The following is a 21885-nucleotide window of genomic DNA, read 5'->3' as shown; positions in this document are numbered from 1 at the left end:
TTACTAGCAGGCTGTTCTGGTTTTATACTGTTTGCACATAGCCATTTTCACTTTGCTTCTGAGTGGTAAAGAGTTAAAGGTATTGTGATGAGTAATATTGATTAACCCTAAACCACTCATCCCCATGACACAAGTATATTAAAATTATAAATACTAAACAAGAATATGATAGTGGGAATTTAAACACTAATCTGTAATGATTTCAACATATGGACATTGTCTGTCTTTAGTCTCGGCAACCAAGAAATCCGGCAAAGAAATTACAAGCGCAGACTCAGAGGTTGCAGAATCTGAGGCGGTTACAAGGGAAGAAATTAACAAAGAGGCAGAGAAGGGACTTTCAGAGAATGAATCCCCGAAGAGAGGCCGTTTCCCAGAGAAAGCCGGAAGAACATCACCGCAGAAATCCCCTGCGGGTAGAGGAAAGAAGAATGTGTCACCGAGAAAAGATTCAGAAAAGAGAAAAGCCTCCTGTTTGCCAGTTGATTCGTCGCCCGAGAAAAGAATCGCCTCCGAGTCGCCAGCGAGACGGAACCAGGAGAAAAGAAAAGCTTCAAAATCGCCGGCAACGAAGAGAAAAAGAATGTCAAAGTCACCTGATTACAAAGTAAATGAGAAAAAGATTGGTTCACAGAACAATCCTGAAAAGAAAAATGTTGGGAAGTCTCCCTTGAAAGAAGCTGCAAAGGGAGACAAATCCCCTTCCAAGAGAAAGTCGTCGGCTTCTCTTTTCTCCCCTGATGAAAGTAAAGCTGGAGATAAAGCTAAACAGAAAGTTACGGCAAAAGAAGTAGGACCTTCAAAGGCTAAGGCGGAGGCAAACAACGATAAAAACACCAGAAAACCACCGTCAGTAATTGCAATCCCTAGAAGAATGTAAGGAAGGCGGCTAATAGGAATGGTAGTAATAAGACCACAGACTCTCCAGATATGACTCGTGCGAAATCTGTTCGCGTTTCTTGGTCAATGTCTGAGAAGACAAAAGCGGACGCCACCTTGGCAGCCAAAAATTCGCCAGGGAAAGAGAAAAATGCGGGAGCTGAAAAGGCAGATGATGCAAAGTCAGGGCGGTCCCTGGTTAAGTTTGTGGTGGACACGCCAGAGAAGACAGAAGAAAAAAGGCGTACCTCGGCTAGGTCTGTGGCAGACACACCGGAGATCTCTTCACCTAGGAGGACTACAAGGTCCGTGGTGGAGGAATCTATACAAGTTTTTTCCCTGCGGCATTGCTACTATTTTTAAAGCTTAACCTTTAAATTAGGTTGATATACTACGCCTGAAACCCAGAGTCCATTCTAGCCAATGTGTTGATTCATAGTCGCTAAGGTTAGCTTGTAGAGATAAACTATTGGTAACCTGTGACGTGGCTTTTTAACTTGCTTACCCAGCGATGTCACACTTTGTACAACACGGCCATGTAAGCACCATAATCGCTCAACCAGCGATTACACACTGTTTAACTCGGACCTTTAATACCAAGAATCATTCAACAAGCGATTAGACACATACAAGTTTTTCTCGTACGGTATGGCTTCTATCTTTTAAGCTTAAATGTTCAACGCATATAAACGAATATTTATGTTGGTATACTTTTTGCATTAAGATACCGGTATATACCGTATAATTAATGGCTTATGCAATTTATACAAGTGTTGATAATGTTTCCGTGTCCTAAAACTAAGAAAACGAATTATTCCTTGTGTCCGCAATACCAAGAAAAAAGATAATAGTTTGTTGTTTTTGTTGTTTTTTAAATAGAGCAATGCAAAATACATGAAATTCGTTTACATCGACACAAGTGATTTCTACAATTAGGCAATGTAGACAATATCTGAGAGCATGCACTATACCAAGATGTCGTCCAGGTTTAATAATAAACTGATTAGTGGAGCAGCTGTACTTTGCAAGCGCTTTCTATAGGAGAATGGTAATTTTAAGAGAAAGATATTTTCTTGTACAAGCAATGATTATAATCTGACACCGTGACGAGTCGAATAAACTCCCAGGCCATTGTTGCTTGTGACAAAAATAAGGCGATCTTTGAACAGGTGTAAAAAATGCATCAACATTACTCTATCCTGATAAACCCACACATGACCAAAACCATAACTAAATAACACATTTTAACAGAAGTAGCCCAATTTGCCCTTTCGATTACAGCCTGGCGTTTCAACAAAGTATAACAGTTTTTGGGAAATCTATGCAATGACTAGTTTACAGCCGAGTGAAAATAGACCCACACTTATCAACATACACAACATATACAGCCGAAAATGTCATCTCGCTAGAAACGGAGTAAATTTAATCTTGAACGCAACAGACTCTTTCTGAACAATATCAGATCCAGCATCCACGCCCAAGGTATAGTTAATCGCAGTGCGCGACAAGTGTGTAACATACTTGAAAAAGTATTCTACTCAAAAATGATGTACCAAGAGCAATCAAAAAGTTTAAAATACTCTTGAAAGTCAAATATCCAGAAAAGCCTTGGTAACGTGCATAGCATTATTAGATTTTCAGCTTGCACTACCAACTTAGCTTTAGCCTAGAACCAACTTAATTTAGGAGTAAATAGACTTGGTAAATCCATGTATTTATATACCGACGTAACGTTTACACGATTTCCCCTATAGAAACCAACTTAAATATGACCGCAAGGTAAATATCAAGGAAAATTGACACTCAATGGTATCAGCGCAAAACTGTTAACCACATTTCAAGGCCTTGCCTAACAGCTTGCGTTATATGAATGCGGTGGAAGGCATTTGTTATGCAGCAGGACAAACGGGCGGCCGGATGGAATCGCCCTGCAAACGAAGTAATGGACCTAACAAGCGATTGCCACTGTGTAATAAATTAATTTTATATTTGTTCACGATGCAAGTAATGGTTTACTTAAACTGCACAATTCTTAATTAGGGAAGGAGTAGCAAGGAGAATAACATAACCTGTCAACACATTATATAATTCTCTTCATAAAAAATCATATTGAGAATTTGTGTCGTAAACCTGCGAGTTTAACTTGTAGTGAAAATAGGAAATTCTATGTGACAAATATTACCCGAATTAATGCCGAATTTCTTTGAAAGGAAGCTATGACATTGATAAAATCAAGGTAACAATTTTAACAACACGTAAGACAAAATCGTTCACGAAAATACATGTTCGCTAATTTTCCACAAAAAATTGTCGCTATTATCTCCGATAGAGGCTTTGTGTAGGACTAATGTTTTCTAACAAATTCCAGATACACGAAACGTCGTGGTTCGGCTAGTGAAGTGATAACAGACTGTGATTACACTGAAAACAAGCTATAAATAAGGTAGACACAATTAAAGGACAACAGACAAGGTTTAAAAAAGCTGAAACATTCCAATTTTATGGGAGATTATAATGTGTTAAAGCATTTCCACGCCATAGTTCGCTTAAAACCATCGCATTCAGCAAGTATTCAGCCGATAATAATGCGGCTTTATGCCGAATTTTCACACTGCGATCGAGTCGACATTTTTGTTAAAACCGGAAGTGTCGTAGTCGTGAGACAACTTTCTTCCAAGTCATAATAAAAGACTTGCTATCAGCGAGTGTCATTGTAAAGTTCGAAAAATAACGACCAGTTTTCGTATTATACATACAGGTCAGCGTTATTTAATGAAGTTCATTATTGAATTATGATTTAATCAAGACGGTTTTATAAAATGACGCTGATTGAACAGATCAATTTAGTTATAACTAGAAACTTATCGTTGTACGAATTCACGTCCAAATTAACCGTTTAACTTTTAACACTTCAATAACGTTGTCAATATGAAAAATGTTAATTTGAAATGTATAATTCTTACAATGGTCACGTCATTTAAAACGGATCAATCGAGATTATTCGTTTCGTAATCGCAATAAAAATCAACATCCCATAATAAACCCAAAATATAAACTCAAAACTACAACACGCGATGTGGTGTTATCAATACCATTCTGTATTTCTACAATAGATCTCTTGACAAACTTGAAAAACATATGCTCGTTTTCTTTGTTGTTACTATGTTATCGATAATATACAAACAGTGTTTTTTTCAGCTCACAACGAATAGTATTTGCATTACATATATGTATACCTAGCCTGTTTTTGATGCACAATCATGATCCGCTAGGTTATGTATGGACGTATAATGAACAAGAAATATCTTTAAAAAGATATACGGCGTTGATTGTGGTCGATGTTTATGAACGATCAAAAGTTATCTCTATGAGATAAAAAGTAGCGGATGCCTTTTTTCTGCGCAGTTCTTAGCTACATCATAAGCAAATCAATTACGGGGTGTTGCGCCAGATTTCGTTGCTTATTTTGCTTTATGTGATATTATTACTCAGATATCTATATTTACAGAATAGAAAAACACAAGAAACATGAAAATAAACGAGTGCATATAGGTCAGCCGGCAATACTCGAATCTTATTTAATTGCATAATTATAGTATAGTGAATTATTGTGCTCATGCTTAATAAACTGGTCTAAATGGATAAATATTTCTAATTAATTTTATCAAAATTGGTCCTTATCATGCAAATGTTGATACCATATTAAAAATCGATGATTGACATACCACAATAATATCGCCGAATATCTTTATTTAGTATCTTTCTGATCAAAACAGACTTCAAGTGCACAAAGTTTACGAGACGGCGTTTATATAAAGATTTCTGCAACTGACCGCAAACTGACCTTGATACCTTGCGGATTGGAATGCAATGCATTACAGTCACTACGTTATTGTCAGTAAGACCGGTGTAACACAATGATCGCAACCCCTTCTGCGAACTCCGGTGATGAACTGTATATAAACTCTGACTTTCACAAATGGCCGCGAATTGACCCGAAACCTCGCGGGTTGAAATGCAATGCAAGTAAGTACTAAATATGACAACATAGCCTTTAGTATAAACGCTTTTGCGCTGGTAATTCTCTGAAAATACAAGGTGAACGCACAAACTGTATTTATGTCGAAAATTGATTGTAAAACTGTTCTATCTATTGAGCCTTTTCATTAGAGATAAAATTGTTTCATGCAGTAAAACAGTGTTAAAAAGACGCGGATATGTTTCCAATGTTCTGGTGTTATACTCAAATCAGCCAATGGAATAAATGAAGTGTATTCATTCGTACCTAGCCGCGGGAAGTTTTATTTGAGTATTATTGGACACTTACAAAGGTCAAGTCAGGGTGAAAAGCTGGCTTAATACAGCTTACGCCGAAAAATGAATTTGTCCAATAATCGACGGAACTGCCATAGCTAACGATTGTGGGTGGAGCTACGTAGAAAATAGTAAGTAGCTTTTCACAGGCATAGAAATAGTCAAGTAAGACCGCATTCGAATGGAAATAATACTTGTCGGTCATAGCGCGTGGTCGACAATCCCACGGAAGTTAAGAGGCGTATGGTTTAAATCACGCGTGCGGATTTATTTATAAAACAGTGCTAGATTACAGCAACATATTTTGTTTCAGTTTAGCATTTGGTGTCCAATATTTGACATATACAAATCACAAACACAGGCGTGCTGCAACTTTCATAATTCTGGTTAAACAGGAGCTCTGATATCTATGCTTGTTTAGACGAACCTTCTAACGAAAATGAATTGCTCCAAAAATGAAATACGTTTAACAATAACTGTAGCCTTCTGGTGTATGGCACACGCCGTTTATGCCGCGAGGACATTCATGTTTGTTGGACCTACACTGCCCCAGCTACTGTACGAAAAGGACCAGTCCTCTGTATAGAAGAAGTCTATACCAACAACCGCATGATGTGTGCAATGAAATGCATTGAAAATGTTAACTGTAAAACATACCTATTTAAATCTACAGGTAGAATATTTGTAGAACACTTGCTTTACTTTATTCACGAAACATGCTTTATCAATGGGCATATCTATGGTCTATGGTTTGAGGTGTGTTCCAAAATTATTTAACACAAACTCGACTCGCACAATGACCATAACAGTTCAGTAAACGCTAAGAATTCAAATAAATATGTGTATTATATAACGTAGAAATAAATACGATCTGATCGGTTTAGACAGAGGCAGGCTAATGACATATTTTCTATGAAAACGTTTATTTTTCCCGTGCTATGAAATTGGTTTTTGGTCTAAAATAGGTGGTGTTTCTAGATCTCTAGAAAAAAAAAACAGTTGTGCAAAATCAGTCGGGACACAATGGTATCAATTTCAATATCAATTTCTCATGGTTTTTCGCGCATTTTTATAATTTTAACGAAATACGTGTGTGTCAAGTAAGTAAGATTATTTTTGCATAGGAATGAACAATAAAATATGTTCTGACATGTCTGATTTGATTGCAGAAAAACAACAACATGCTGACCTCGGCTGCGCCTCAACCAATATGCATTTTGTCAGCATATAATAGATCATAACAAATGACGTATTGTTAATTAATATATATAAACGATTGTTTCAAGAAATATTGCGTTGCGATCAAACTTATAAATGAACTAAAATATAATTCGCTAATTCAACAGAAAAACCGGACAAACGTTGCTACACCTCTTCGAACTTTAGTCACTACAATGGAACCTGGTCACGTTCGAAGTCCAAAATTACGTGTCAGAGATGGGATAGCCAAAGCCCGCATAGCCACAGCATGTCGGAGTTCGAATCAAATTTTCCAGAATCAAGCTTGACCAAGGCCGAGAATTACTGTCGAAAACCGGACAACGAACCATGTCCATGGTGTTATACGACTGACCCGAACCTTCGCTGGGAGTGTTGTAACCTCTATCGATGTTTCAACCCCGATGGTTAGTCCTATATTTAACATGTTGGAGCTTGAACCTAAACTAGAATTTGAAAATGAATGCTATTGACCTTGTCACAGATGCTTTTTATTGACATTATACAATAATAATGATTGATGCAGCCTTTAGAATTAAACGTTAAATATAAACTATCTCATAGTAAACGTGTCAAAGTCGATTGGATCTTTTAACAGGATGTTGAATTGTCCACAAATGTGCCATGAACAACAGTTTTGGCTTGTTTGGGCGTATTGTTGTTTCCTCGTCAATGTTATGTATTGACATAATTTCTACCTAGTATATTAAGATATTATATTTTAAATCGAACTTGTTCTTATTTATTCTTTTTCTCGCTTGTGAACTATTCGTTTACTTCGGACAATTACCTAATAAATAAAATTGCTTAAACGTTTGCCCCATTTATAACTTAATTGAATTTACATTTATTATAAATATTTTATTATACGGCGCTTAATGTCGATTTCTTGTATAATTAAACATTCAATTTCATGTAATGTATAATTGTTTTGTTTCAGCCAACTGCAGGCTGTATGAGACGACTGAAACCAGGACTGAAGATCCATTTGAAGATGTTGATGGCTACAGCTTTTTTAGAAAGACATAGTAAACTGTGTGGTGATCGATTGCATATGAGACGAAAGTTTTCGTCGAGTATCTCATTCAAAGACAAACTTATTGTTTCGTTCATTTATTTCAATTCGTAATATCTGAATATGACATGACATTGACCGAATATCTAGAATTAGCGCCGTGTTGTGACGAATGAGGTTGAATGTTCTGTTTAATACTAATCATAGGCATTGGAACATGAGGCCTTAAGCTTAAAAAATATAAATCACCAGATATTTTGCATGATTTTTTCCCCTTTAACTAAATTATTTTTTGACGTGTTATAATGTATTGTATGAACTGATATGTATGTGTTTGTATGTATTGACTTTAACGTTTTTCATTGTAATTGTATTGTCTACTGTTTTATAAATATCAGAACACAACTATGTTGGCTCTCAGAAATGAACGATTGTTTTCATAGGTATTTATTAGCTGTTACATATATAAATAAATAAATATATATTTAAATATATAAATATAAATAAATAAATAAATAAATAAATAAATAAATAATATATATATATATATATATATATATATATATATATATATATATATATATATATATATATATATATATATATATATATTACAGATTCAAAGAACGGGAAACGATGCTTATATACTCTGAAGCACAAGCTGGCCTTAGAAAAAAATTGGAACATTATTTCTATTTTACACTGAATTAACATGATTGTAAAGGAAATTATAAAAAAGGTTTGCGTTACATATAGAAAGTACTCGACTTATAGGTTCAAAATCGGTCAAGACAAACTGAATTTGTTGTGTAACGATTAAAATCAAATCACCCGACCGTCGTTTTGTCCATAAACATTGTAGTTTTATTAGTTAAAACATTAAATATCATTAAAAAACTAGAATATGTGAACATGATCCTTTTAAAGAACAATTTTCACATTTTTGAAAGATTAAAATTTCTACAAAAATGTCGCAGAGTGAAAGCAGAATGTATGCATTGCATTCAAATAAGCAAAATAACATACTGGTTTAAGAAAACATTCAAACTACATGTGTGTTTATTGATCAGCATCAATCAAAATCGGAAAAATATCAAAGGATTTGTAACCTTTTTGTTCGAGAATATAGCAATAATGTGTGTATTACCGGCATAGCGGCATAGCGGCATAGCGTTTACCGGTAAACTACCATTCGAAAACAAAACCGGAGCGAAGTATCGGTTGTCCATCAGATTTGGCTTCAAGAGGTCTCAGGTTGATCCACAAATATGCACATTATTTTATAGTATCGTCTTTTCTGTTATTATTATTATTATTTGAAACTATTCTAAATGTTACAGTTTTGTAACTGTTTTGTTAGCAAAGGCATTACATGAAATTATTTATACGAAAAAGTAAATTCGAAAATCTGCGACCTAGTCCTTTAAGACTTGTAATATTCAGCAAGTGGTTAAGAATGCAATCAATGGTAGTTTTAAATATTGTAGAGTATAAGTGGTCTTTATAATTAGGTCTTAGTCACGAATTAAGATGTATAAACATGTGTTTAAATAAGGGGTAGATACGTTTATATGGTAAACAATATAGTTATATTCAACGATTTTGAGGACAAATGTAATTAGTTCAACGTTTGGAGAAGGTTTCGCACGCTTCGGAAATGTTGTGCAAGCGTTAGTAGATTAAACATGCTTTGTTTATCTGTCATGTTGGAAAAAAGCTGTGGTATATGAATGGAAACTGTTATTAAACGATTATAAAGATTACCTCCTCGCTTCGAAGAAGCGTTACTATGTTGATTTGCTTTTGTACGTCGGTCGTTATGTCACTATGTAAGAGATAGTTAGGCAGATAGTTCGGTACGTAGATGTTCCTATTTCTCAAGATAAGAAGAAACGATTGGAACCACAATTATGAACAGTTGATATGATAATTACTTTAGAGGAGAGGAATACACCAGAACTAAAGGCTCAATTACAGTTTACAGTACATTTAAGAATCGAGTTAGAACTCTAAATTGGTGTGTACATTGAAAATAAACAAAAAATGAATAAAACGAAGAATGACCACATATTTGCTGTTGATAAATGACCAATAAATAATAAAATAAAAAAGTAATTATCATTTATGAAATTTATCATAAAGTTGTACAAACGGCTAAATTATTGATAGGAATTTCCTAAACAATTTTTTCTTGACCGTTTGATGCGTGTCAGGGGACAGTAACACCTTAAAACAGTATTTTTTGATTTCAGTAATGAGGCGTATAAGTGTCAATGATTACTATCTATATTTTTAAGTTCCGTTGACAGAACAGAAGATCAAGGGATTTACAAGTTCGCAAGAAAAATACTTCGCTTCAATTTCTTTCATTGATCATTCCATTGTGAGTCAGGTCATTTGAGTAAAACGTCTATGTCTTGTAAATACGAAAATCTGCGACCTAGTCCTTGAAGATGTGTATTATTCAGCAAATGGTTTAGGAGTTCAATCAATGGTGGTTTTGAATATTGTAGAGTATAAGAGGTCTTAATAATTAAGTCTCAGTCACGAATTAAGATGTATAAACATGTGTTTAAATAAGGGGTATACGTTCATATGGTAAACATTACATTTAAATTCAACGACTGTGTGGATACATGTAATTACTTCAACGTTTGGAGAAGGATTTGCACGCTTTGTAAATGTTGTGATAGCGTTGGTAGCATAAGCATGTTTTGTTTATCTGTCACGTTGGCAACAAACTTTGTTATATATGTGTGATAAAATCAGCAACTGTATTTAAACGATGATATAGAATACCACATCCCTTCCAAGAAGCGAGTGTATGCTGCTTTGCTTTTGTACGTCGGTCGCTGTGTAAATATTTTGGCAGATAGTTCTGTACATGGACGTTCCTTTTTCTCAAGATAAGAAAAAACGATTTGAACCACAATTATGAACAGTTGATATGATAATTACTTTAGAGGAGAGGAAGACACCAGAACTAAAGGCTCAATTACAGTTTACAATACATTTAAGAATCAAATTAGAACTCTAAATTGGTGTGTATATTGAAAATAAACAAAAGACGAATAACACGAATAATAAGCACATACTTGCTGATGATAAATTACCAATAAATAATAAAATAAATAGTAGTAATCATTTAGGAACTTTATCATAAAAGTCGTACGAATGGCTAAATTATTTACAGGAATTTCCTTAACAACTTTTCCATGAAAGTTTTATGAGTGCCAGGGGACAATACCACCTTAAATCAGAATTTTTAGTGTACATTACTGAGGCGTATAAGTGTCAATGATTACTATCTATATTTTTAAGTTCCGTTCACCAAACAGAAGCCTAAGGGATTTTAAAGTTCGCAAGAAGAATACTCGGCCTCAATTATTTTCATTAATCATTCAAACGTGTGCCACGTCATTTGAGTTAAACGTCCATTAATGTATAATAATCATCAGCCAGATTCCTCTATTTATATATATGAGCTTCGACATGCGAAAATGGGTCTAATGTAATATTTACAAGCGTAGCTTCCGTTTACGTTGCGCATATTGTGTGAAAGCAAGACCCAATGCTGACCTTTATGCCAACATCCTAGCCTTGAACTTAATGCGCTTTTTATATAATAATATTTCACCAAATTGCGTACATTTTATACATGTTAAATAGGCCCCATCTTAATGACAATATCTATATGAATAAGTTGATGTCAGCTGTCAATTATTTCATTTTTAGCCAGATTCTCAAACGACCAATCTCTGTTTATGGATTATCGAAAACCGTGCGGATCGGCTGTTGGTAGCATGGTCGGGCGGGCGTTACGCCGTCGTTTATTAATTTGTTTTTCTATCATATTTTATAAATATCCTATCTTCATAAAAGTGTACGTTTCTTGGAGGGTCCTCTACTAAACATGTGAACACTGTTCCGCATCTTTGCGCAATATCGGGACCATGGCGGAAAATTATTTATATTTCTAAACACCATAGTTTAATAACACCGTGGTCAGATTTAAATAAATAAATATATAATTGAACACATATGTAAATTATGGGGTCCTTTACCAAATTTATTAAAAAGGTTCCGTTATATTATATGAAATTGCCGCTTGAGCTAACAATATAATTTGCGTTAATACTTAACATATGTTCTCAAGTCTTTTGGCTTATCTTCATAACAATTTACACACATATTCCTTGAATGGTTTTCTTCCAAACATAAGCATATGATTCCGCGTCGATATATATTTACATGCATCATAGCTTAAAGTAGAAATGGGTCTCAAAACCATTTATTCCTTAACTTATAGCCGAATCAGTAAAAAAATAGTATCTGATGTAATTTGATATATTTGACATATTGTCTTTCATAAATTCTTTGCTAGTCTTTATAAAAATGCATACATATGTTCATTAAAGAGGGTCCTCTACAAAACATGCGCACTTGGTTCCGATTTACTTTCAAGTATAATACAGTATTATTATTAATAATGGGAGTAAAATAGAGCCTGAAGGAAACGTGCACCATGTTCGTGATTTTTTTTATATATAATCAGGCTTATATTTGCTATAAGAGGATGCCATGTAAGGTAAATGTTGGGTTGTAAATGCATGGAAATCAAGGACAGCATGTTTTAATTTTATGACCAAGTGATGTTTTTTCCTAAAATAAACAACAAAAGTAAATGTCCCAAATACTATTCTGAAAATGATATGCCAATGTGCGCTACTTTTGTGATCTCAAAATTTATCATAATTTTGAATTATGATTATCCGAATAAAAAGTTTTAAATATTTATCATCTTTTCAATATTGATTGACATTATTGGTGGTCCAGGAAGGGTAAACTACTTTTTGTCAACACTGAAAATCCAATGATAAGTAATCCGCACTTAAAGCAAATGGAAATACGCGCGGGTAGGACCATTCAACAAGTGTCAACTATCTCCTCAGCAGACGCTGCTTGACAGGCTCATCAGATTGAAATAAAGTAAGTATTTCACTGATTTATGTGATTTTTAATGTAGAACCCACGTTTAAAGTAATGAATATAATGTAGTCGGTTTTTTATCTAGTGGGATTATACATGCATTTGGTATTAACATTTAGATGGAGAATGTACATGTAGGTATGTGGTATTAACACTCACTTATTAATCCGGTTTACAAATGCGCATCAAATAAATACTAGTAATGAAATGCTATTTCATGATTGTCTGATTAAAATAAAAGCGATGACACTTACATATCATTATGGACTATGTCACACTTCCCATGAAACACTAATATCAATTGATACTCCTTTACAAGTGCTTGTGTATTTGACGTCAGTACATAATTGTTTTGTGAAATAACATGAAGGAAAAGTTGGCAATTCATATAAACTACTTTGATACAGGCTTATTTAAGCAAAATATATCAGAATAAAGCGAATATTTGTGTTAATAAATAAATTGTTAAAATTATTGATATACAATTTGTTATTTTGTATAATAATTTCTTTCACTGAAACTTATTGAAGTACTTATGAACCTACCTGAATATAACATGTAGTCAAACATCAAGTACAAAGGAACAATGGTGTTATCTTTGAAGTGAGACAGATTATGGACTCAATTTCCACCAAGAAAAAAGCAAGGAACTTGCAATCATTGATTGTTCTTGTTAACAGTCATGCGTGCAAGGCCGCAACAGCATAAAATAATATGATTGGCTCTGTACTCAACCTCATACATCTTAGAATGATCTTTGTGAACTTGGTGGCGAGGATGGTTATCACGAACTCAGACGGTCAGCCGAGGGTCACCAATATAAAAAGGGATTGGGAGACATTTATTCAACCCTGGCGGAGTTCTTCAAAAACCGACTATGAAAATCATGTATTTGTTTTGTATATCATATTATGGTTAATGTTATCACTTTTCATTGATAAATCTATTTTCCTTTAAACGTGTATGAATGAATGATTCAATGCGACTCTTTACTTAAGTATGAATTGTCTAATTTTCCTGTCACATTTCCAAGTATTTTAGAACTAGAATCACGCATTTCATTTGCAATTTTAAACTAGGTTAACGACTCTTACGGCACTGTGACTGAGTAGGTTCCATGAATGACATGATATGAGATAGATGTATGCATGCTGTTTATCACTTTATTATAAGCTTTTTCTCATGTTTTTCTATCCTATTTCGAACATTTTAACTCATCTTTACGCTCACATATTTAAGTCTCATATTGAGTTTTCATTCAAACGTAATCATTTTGTATATGTTATGCATTTATCTATTAAGTCATACTGAAAAAGTTATGTTTGTTCAATATTTGGATTACTAAGAGTGAAACTTGTAGAAACATGGTTCAGAAAAATTGAAAAAAAAATGTTTGGGGGGTTGACAACTTAAAATGTATAAAATAAATATTGTTCAGTGATTTTTTTTAAACTTTAAGTACCAATGCAAAATACCATATTACTAAGAAAAATGCGAGGAAAGAAGAGAAAACCTAAACGTCGTATTAGATTGCATATACCTTAAAGCCATTGTCCTCTTTGCTAACAATATTACCCTCATTGTCATTATATCGGTGTACGCAAACTTATTAAAAAAGCTTTTGCTACGTTGAACAAAATCCCAGCTAGAGCTTATAATAAAACGTGTGTTGCGCAAATAATGCAACATAATATGTTCGACCTATCTGATGACTGAATATTCAAATAATTGTATACATGTTCTCAAAAGATGATTGCATCGAAATAAAAGGCATCCTTTTATGTGCTGAATATCAATCTTCAATACTTTTTTCTTCAACCTAGACATGTAAGATGATTGACAACGTAACAATCTGGCTTCAAAGTAGTTTGGTTGTTTCAGTCTATTTTTGAAAATGGATTTCATATACAAAATCGGTGTTCAAAAAATTGAAGTCTGCAAACTTACATCGCTCTTTGGTGAATTTGGGTGCAATCCGTGTTCAATACATGTTATGCAAAAAAAAATTCAGTGGTTCAAAAGTAAACATAAAAGCAACTTAAATTCAATTTTGATTGTCAAGTATAATATCTTTCCGTTGTTCATTAAACACATGTTTGAACATCAAGATTTGCAAATGTCATATCGTCATGCCGTTGAAAATAAGACGTCGTATCACACATGTTCAGTCTTGAATCGACGATGGTCCGTTTCCTATACATTATTAACTCGCGAACCAAGAACAACTACTTTTCCCCTTTAACTGTGAATATTTAATTTACCTTACTGTAACTCACTTATGCAAACCTATAAACAATTGGAAATCATATAAAATTAATTAACCGATTTATATATTGAAATACAAATTCGTTGATGAAAACTGAACATTTGAAACAAAAACACATTTATACAGAGTAACGAACGCAATACGATTTAATTATTTGGAATGTCTCATTTGTTTTCATTAACTGTTTTAACAACATGTGGAACGCTTATATATATAGTGTAAAACGCAAGTTTTCAAATAGCAGTTCTGATGACAGTGTGGTTACGATCCAAATAACACTGGATTTATCCCCGTTAGGGAAAAACGTTTTTCTTTTAATTTCTATTGCTTTATTTGTATTCATGTTATTTTAAAGGAGTTTAGAGATTCTTTTTTTTCAAGAAACTTGAAACATGGACAGATAGAAATATGGAGATAATGCACGGCATTTCATTTTGTTTCTACGTTAATAATTATGGTTGCTATGGCAACAAATAGACTAGAAATATTGCTGAAAATGGTGGATCCTGCGATAACTTTTAAAGTTTGTCATATTTTTGTTCATGAAACTTGAAACATGGAGAGATGGCAATATGGGGAGGTAGGGGACTTTTATTGCTTGGCAATAGTCTTGTTGTTAATATCTTTACACCTATTCTTCTCTGAAGAATAGTCATAGACTATTGGTTTAATATTCGGTGTCATACTTTTATAAAGTCGTTTATAGTGAAGTTACTCCCACAATATTATCTTAATCTAAATAGTCAAGAGTGTTAGTATTCCTCTATGGTCAAAATTGGCCCATTCTTGGTGTGTGAGAATATAATGTTTTATATTGAATAATATAGCGCGAAAATTTTAAAACCTTTTCTGACACAAAGCAGATCATATCTTTGATATTAAATGTTGGTTCAATACAAATATTCTTCCTATCATACCCCTGGATTCACAGCTGGTCATAGCCAATTACACAGGTGAGCGATCTAGAGACAAATTGCTCCATTTAAACATATTAAACAATGACATTGTCAGTTGTATACACAGCATTGGTCTATATACTTACGGATATTATAGTATTGTTCATACAAGCAATTAAGAAATCGATCTTGTGGAAACTCTTGAGAACTAAATATTGTTCTCATTGACTAGCTATTGTACTAAATATTGTTCTCATTGACTAGCTATTGTACTTAAGAGCATTCTGTTTACTTAAAATTTAAATTTGGAAGATATTGAAATCAAATGCGAAGATAAGGTGATATTTCTGATAGTCACATTGCCATTCTTTGCTTTAACAATCACATTTCTGACATTTGTAGGGAAGCATACATTTATGTTAACATTATGAACAGGATTGTTAAATGCTCAAATAGGTTGGTTATCTTAAACAATTTTGACTATTGTTCGAAACCAAAGCATTTCACAGGTGAAACAAATGCCACAAAAGCATTAACCAATTTAAGAACGGGCACTGAGTTTTATTGATCATAACTACAATGTATCAGATACATATGACAAGCTTTTGTCTACATCTTGATTAAAATCTGGCGAAAACGCTCATTATTTTTTATCACTTTACTGAGAAAATATTTAGTTGCTATAACCATAAAACACATATTATATTTGTACTATGTTAAAAAAGGGCCCAAAAACTCAGCCTAGCGTTCGATTTTGTTAAAGTTATGATCGATTTTGTTAAAAAATCGCTTTACTTACATTTGTTTTTAGACGTTTCTCTGGTTTGCAGTAACCCGGTGTGCTGTGTGCCCTACTGGATTACCGTGAATTTTAAAAACAATTGATGTTAGGAAAAAAAAGAAATGTCTGAACAATAAAATAAATGTGCACAAACAACCTCAAACGATTAAATACTTTGGTAGAACATGATAAATGGCCAAAACAATGTTAAATATTATGATATATGAAATACATAATACTGTAATAGTAGAAAATAGACTTGCTACAGTACTTTAATTAGAATAGCTTATTGTCACACACTTATGACATGATTTTGTGAGCTTAACAAAGATTATTTGTTTAAAATACTGCGTCCATTTTTAACGGAAATGATCTGAATATTTATTTGAAAAATAAATAAAATATACTAAGCGCGTTCACATAAATAACCCTCGCAATGAGTTGCTACAGCGAGACTGGCGCGTGCGCCAAGTCATTGATTAACACCGTAAGTCATGTGACTAACCCGTATTCAGGGATCGCCCCAAATGATAGATTAATGGCTCAATCAAGACATAATGTAGTAACATATTCCCCACTAACACTGCACCCCGCGTCGTTGTTTGTATTGAAGGAACACTTTATGATGCACGAAACATCTACCCCAAAATAAAAAAAAAACAACAAACTACCTGAATATGGTTTAAGGAATCGGGTAAAGTCCTCCATTGATTCCAGTTGCTTCCGTTTTCTGCCTCGAGGAATTTCCACAGATTGCTCGAGATATAATTGTAAACGTTTGTTTTTGACGATCATAACACCAGCACAGGCAGTTAACAAAAGGCGGAATGACGTCATATCACGTGGTACGGAAATTGCGCAATTTTATAGTACTAACGAACTCGACCAAGGCAATCCGCAAATAACGAAACAGACAAAGAAGTCCGTAATCGTATGTATAGAAACCAGTAAACAACAATCGTTTCCGCGAAAAAAAAGTTATTTATTTATATTCAGAAATTAATAAGTCTTATGTATTTATAATAATTGTGTTCAATATGATTTGTTTATTTTACAACAACAGCTGGCAAGAAAGCTTCCGAATCTAGACTCTCCGTGAACACGCTCAGAGCCGAAAGTGGCTCGGCTACGCCGAATTCTACGACAAAATCCAGCACGGCCAGCGGCACAAGATCTGCCAAAACACTAACGCCATCTTTGGACACCAGTCGTAACACACGATCGTCTCAAAAATCTGTTCCCACCCCAACTCCTGCTGACTCCAGTAGTAGACCAGCCAAGAAAGTCGAGGCTAAGACTGTTTCACAGACAGAAAACACTAAGAAACCAGTCAAGCGTGGAATCGCCTCGTTTGCGATTACCCAATCTGATTCTTCATGAGAGAAACGTGTTGCCAAGGCAACACGGGTGGTGGCGGCAAAAAAAGCTCCAAGCTCTGAAGGCGCAAGTGTCAATTCACCGAATAATCGCCAACAAGTTATTGTATCAAAATGTACATAATTTCTGAATTCCAAACGTCAATATCTTTTGACAAAGAAAATTGGCATTAAATAATTATGATTAGTAACTTTCTCAATCATTATTTATTTTATTAAATAAATTGTGTATCGACCAAAAAAAAAGACATAATGAAATGTATTTCTTAAATAGACCTTCCAACAAAACCTCTTGTTACTGCATCTCATATACAAAACTGCCTGCCCAATTGTACAACACCGCATTTTCTTTGTTATTTAACAACAGCTGCCACCAAGTCAGCGCCGGTGGAACGCAAGACTTCTCCCACAAAACCCTCTTCCCAGACTGATGATGAGGAGGAGACAATTGTCCGTAAAGCGAGACCGTCACGCCGCAGTGCTAATAGTGAGGTCTCACTTCATATTGAAAAGCAGTGCTCCTGCCAGGCCTAAATAGAGGGGCGCCAGCCCTGCCCTTCTGAGGCCCTGCCCTTTTATTAAAATAAGAAATTTATTTTATTTTTTAGTCATATTATCTTTTATAAATCTCTTATTACATTGTAATTAAATTATTCCTTAATGTACAATGTTATTTATTCCTCATTGTAGACATTTTATTTGCATGATTTAATAATTATGGAAACAATATTCTAACAATTATTAATAATATAAAAACTAATTATGCAACAGGGATAGGACCATGCGCTCGACATTGCCCTTTTGACAAAAAAAATGCAAGCTTGAAACTGCCCTTTGGACAAAATTCCCCCCCTATTGCGCAATGTTGGTTGCCCAATTACCTCCTTCAGGAGGAAACTTTTTTCTTCCCTATGTCAGATTAAAATATACAGATGTTGATAAAAATTGACTGTGATTATTCAAAGGTGTGAATTATCCACCTACCAGCTGATTTCAAGTATTTAAATGCTAAACTAGTTTTACAAATTGTAGATCGTTTCATAAATGAATAGATTAGAAGGACCTTGTAAGTGGGGAATGGGGTATGGTATTTTTGTTCCCTGAGAAATCACACCTATTGTTTTATTGTACTAGTGCCTTTTTGTTCTGATACATTTAACACACAACGTTTTCATGGATAATGAATAGAATTTCTGTTGATAGGTTCAATACTGGTTATAAGAATAAGGATCTAATAACATATTAGTTACATTAACCTGCCACCTGTGAAATTTTTCAATTCAATACCGTAGCTTCAGTTAGCAGGAGAATGTCATACCATCCATGCTTTGAGCTTTTGTTTTTGGCATTTTCCTTTCTATAACTCAGCAAACATATAGTTCCATACTACAACAACCATGTTATTATGATCATTATACACGACCGATCATCACAAATTTTGTCTAAATTAGGAATCATGTACACAAAATATATTACATGTACAATACCTCAAATATAAATTTATTGGTTTAGTTTTGATAAATGATTGGCAGGCATACAACAATCAAAGCTTCAACATAACCTTATTTTGCTCGTTTTTCAGCGTCTTCCTCGGCATCCGTTCTGATGTCCCCGCCCGCCTCCGCTGCACGAGTTAACCGTGCCTTCCTTTCCCAGTCCAGCACGCAGTCAGCAAGGTCACCGGGGCATGGCGGGGTCAAATCCAGGTCACCGGTGCTAGGTGGGGTCACGGTCCAGGGATCAAGCAGTCAAAGTCAGGAGACGCCGGCAACCCGACGTAGCGTCAGCGGTAGGATAAATTTATCATGATTCAATGGTGACAATGCGTTAAATAAACTTTTATACTCTCCTGTACTAACCTTATTTGGAACACTTTATAAAGTGTTACTAGTTGTTACCTGGCAAAAATTCCAAAGAAACTTAACTACTGTAAGCCAAAATGTTTTCATCCAATTTTTCATCAGAATTAGTATATCGGCTGTAGATGCTTAACCATATATTGGGAATAATCAGTGATAATTTTCCATTTTTAACCAATGATTTTTAAAGTGCACATGTGCTGAAACAATGAGCTTTTTCCAAAAATAATGAGATTTTTTGGTTTTCAAATTATTCAAAGCAAGATTGTTTTTTCTTTGCATGCTACAAAGTTGGTTTTAAGCTGGGTTGCTTGAATAGCAGTAACGTGGTCTGATAAAGCAGCATGCCGTTTTAATTTTGTATGCTTGAAATTCTGATTTTGGCAGCGTTGGTGCATGCCGTTTCTCATGCCAGCATCAGTGCATTATATTTATATTCATATAATTGTTATATATAGTAAAAATTACCCCATAGTACATAAAATCACGTTCACTTCGTATTTTAACCAACTATAAGTTATTTGCAATTGAGACAAAAACTTGTTCAAAATAGTAGATGTACTTGCCTCGCTGACCCTCGATGATGCTATATGTTTATTACTTGCGGCATTTCTAAATGCAGCCTTCAACGTTACTTGAATTTGACAAGGTTTTAATTTTTTTGGGGTGCAATTTGTGGCAGTTCAGAAAGCGAAAGCGGATGCGAACGTTTGTATGATTTGACGTCGTCTTATTCAACCTTATAGTTCATGCACAAAGCAGAGAACCAGTATGAAACGCAGATTCGAATGACGTAGTTTGACGTAATTCACATATAAACGATGTTTAAGTAAAAATCATCTTTTACGTTCCGATAAAATGGGGAAAAATTCAGGCCGTGTTAAGTTTAGAAAAAAGACGCAGATATTTTTGTTACATGCGCTTTTGGTAATTTTAATGCGCAAATAACGCAAAACGCAAATGAAAAGTTATCACTGAATTATGGTATACCATACAGCTCTTGTTTAGTAAAAACCTATTTATTTTAGCTCTTTGGCAGCAAAATACACTAACATTGTCGAGACACTCTGGTGTGTTCCTGGGTAGAACCAGTACTTGGTTTGTTAAGAAAAGATGTAAAAGAACTCTCAATGAATAGGGATCCAGTGTTTATTTAGGACCTATTTATTTCCTGTTGCTGATTTAAGCTACAGAGTTTAGTTGAAAGAAGGTTATCGTTTGTGCAGTCGAAATCAAATGGACATGACACAGGCGGGTGTTGTGGTCTTATAACAAATATTGAATCTATTAACTGAAAAGACATAATTTTGAACAAGATTATGAAGTTAATTTCAACAATTTTCATCAAACCCAGTTTTAACTTGATCTAATTTAGCATGTGAACAAAACCATTTGATTAACCCTTTCCCACTGAGAAGCAAAGTAAAAATGGCTATGTGCAAACAGCATAAAACCAGAACAGCCTGCGAGTAACTCGCTGTCTGTTCAGGATTTGTGCTGTTTGCTGCTCATCAGTATGTAATGGTTATAATTGAAGCCTTTAAAACTTGAATCTAGTGAAAAAGGTCTTTAATTAAATTTAACTTTCTAATAGACTAAAAAATGAGTTATTTATATCTAAGTGGTAAAGGGTTAATGGTTTACAGCAAAGTAGAATAAACATGTAATCATGCATATCTAAAAAGAATAAGTCCCCTTTCGTCATAAAATTTCTACCTGTTACCCAAAAGTAAACAAACATCACTTTGGATCAAACCTGAGACTTCCTTATAGCTTAGCTCTTGTTTCTCATCTCTTACATCTATTTTATTTCCTCAGGTAGTGAAGACATGGGCTGAATGCATGTGCATAGAGTCTCGTCCCAAATGAGCCTGTGCAGACTGCACAGGCTTATCAGGGACAAAACTTTACGCCGAAACTAGGTTTTCGTTCAGAAGAGACTTTCTTTAACGGAAAAAATCCATAAAAGCAGATGCATTAAGCCAAGTTTCCCCAGCAAAGGCTCATTTGTCAGGTTGTTGAAAACAGTGACCCTACATTATTATTATTTTCTTTTTGTTTTGCATCCATCAATATGCAAACTGTATTTGGTTGGTGTATTTTGCAATTTTGCTTGTTTTCTCAGGTTGTGGAGACATGGGCAGCCCTGTCAGAAGTTCCCTGTCGCTGATATCCACCCAGCCGTCCCAGTCTACCGGTTCCAAGTCTACCGGTACCCAGTCTTCCACCGCGTCTCGTGTCTCCAGGAAACCGGCTGACGCCAAGAGGAAGGCAGGGAACCATATCCGCTAA

At 34.5% G+C, this 21885-nt stretch overlaps 2 protein-coding genes across 2 annotated transcripts in view; both read left to right on the top strand.

The window, feature by feature from the left end:
* The window catches only part of LOC127857409 (muscle M-line assembly protein unc-89-like), a 3880-nt gene extending 2238 nt beyond the window's left edge, over window positions 1-1642 (top strand). The window contains exon 5 of the mRNA XM_052393804.1: window positions 231-1642. Within this exon, the coding sequence (XP_052249764.1) occupies window positions 231-880 (650 nt within the window). The 3' untranslated portion in view covers window positions 881-1642. The remainder of the gene's footprint in view (window positions 1-230) is intronic.
* On the top strand, window positions 967-21885 carry LOC127857408 (uncharacterized). Its single transcript, XM_052393803.1, has 6 exons — window positions 967-1209; window positions 7352-7451; window positions 17422-17694; window positions 18102-18221; window positions 19317-19523; window positions 21719-21885. Exons 1-6 carry the CDS (start codon window positions 967-969, stop codon window positions 21883-21885), a joined length of 1110 nt encoding a protein of 369 aa, XP_052249763.1.

The sequence above is a fragment of the Dreissena polymorpha genome, chromosome 14 (assembly GCF_020536995.1).
Source record: "Dreissena polymorpha isolate Duluth1 chromosome 14, UMN_Dpol_1.0, whole genome shotgun sequence".
Lineage (NCBI taxonomy): Eukaryota > Metazoa > Mollusca > Bivalvia > Myida > Dreissenidae > Dreissena > Dreissena polymorpha.
This window is presented reverse-complemented; position numbering and strand designations above follow the sequence as displayed.

Excerpts from the sequence above, each read along its gene's own strand:
- LOC127857408 (XM_052393803.1), top strand. The coding sequence starts at position 967 with ATGTCTGAGAAGACAAAAGCGGACGCCACCTTGGCAGCCAAAAATTCG. Across the intron at positions 17,695-18,101 it reads CACTAAGAAACCAGTCAAGC|CTGCCACCAAGTCAGCGCCG; the intron begins GTGGAATCGCCT and ends ATTTAACAACAG. Across the intron at positions 19,524-21,718 it reads AACCCGACGTAGCGTCAGCG|GTTGTGGAGACATGGGCAGC; the intron begins GTAGGATAAATT and ends TTGTTTTCTCAG.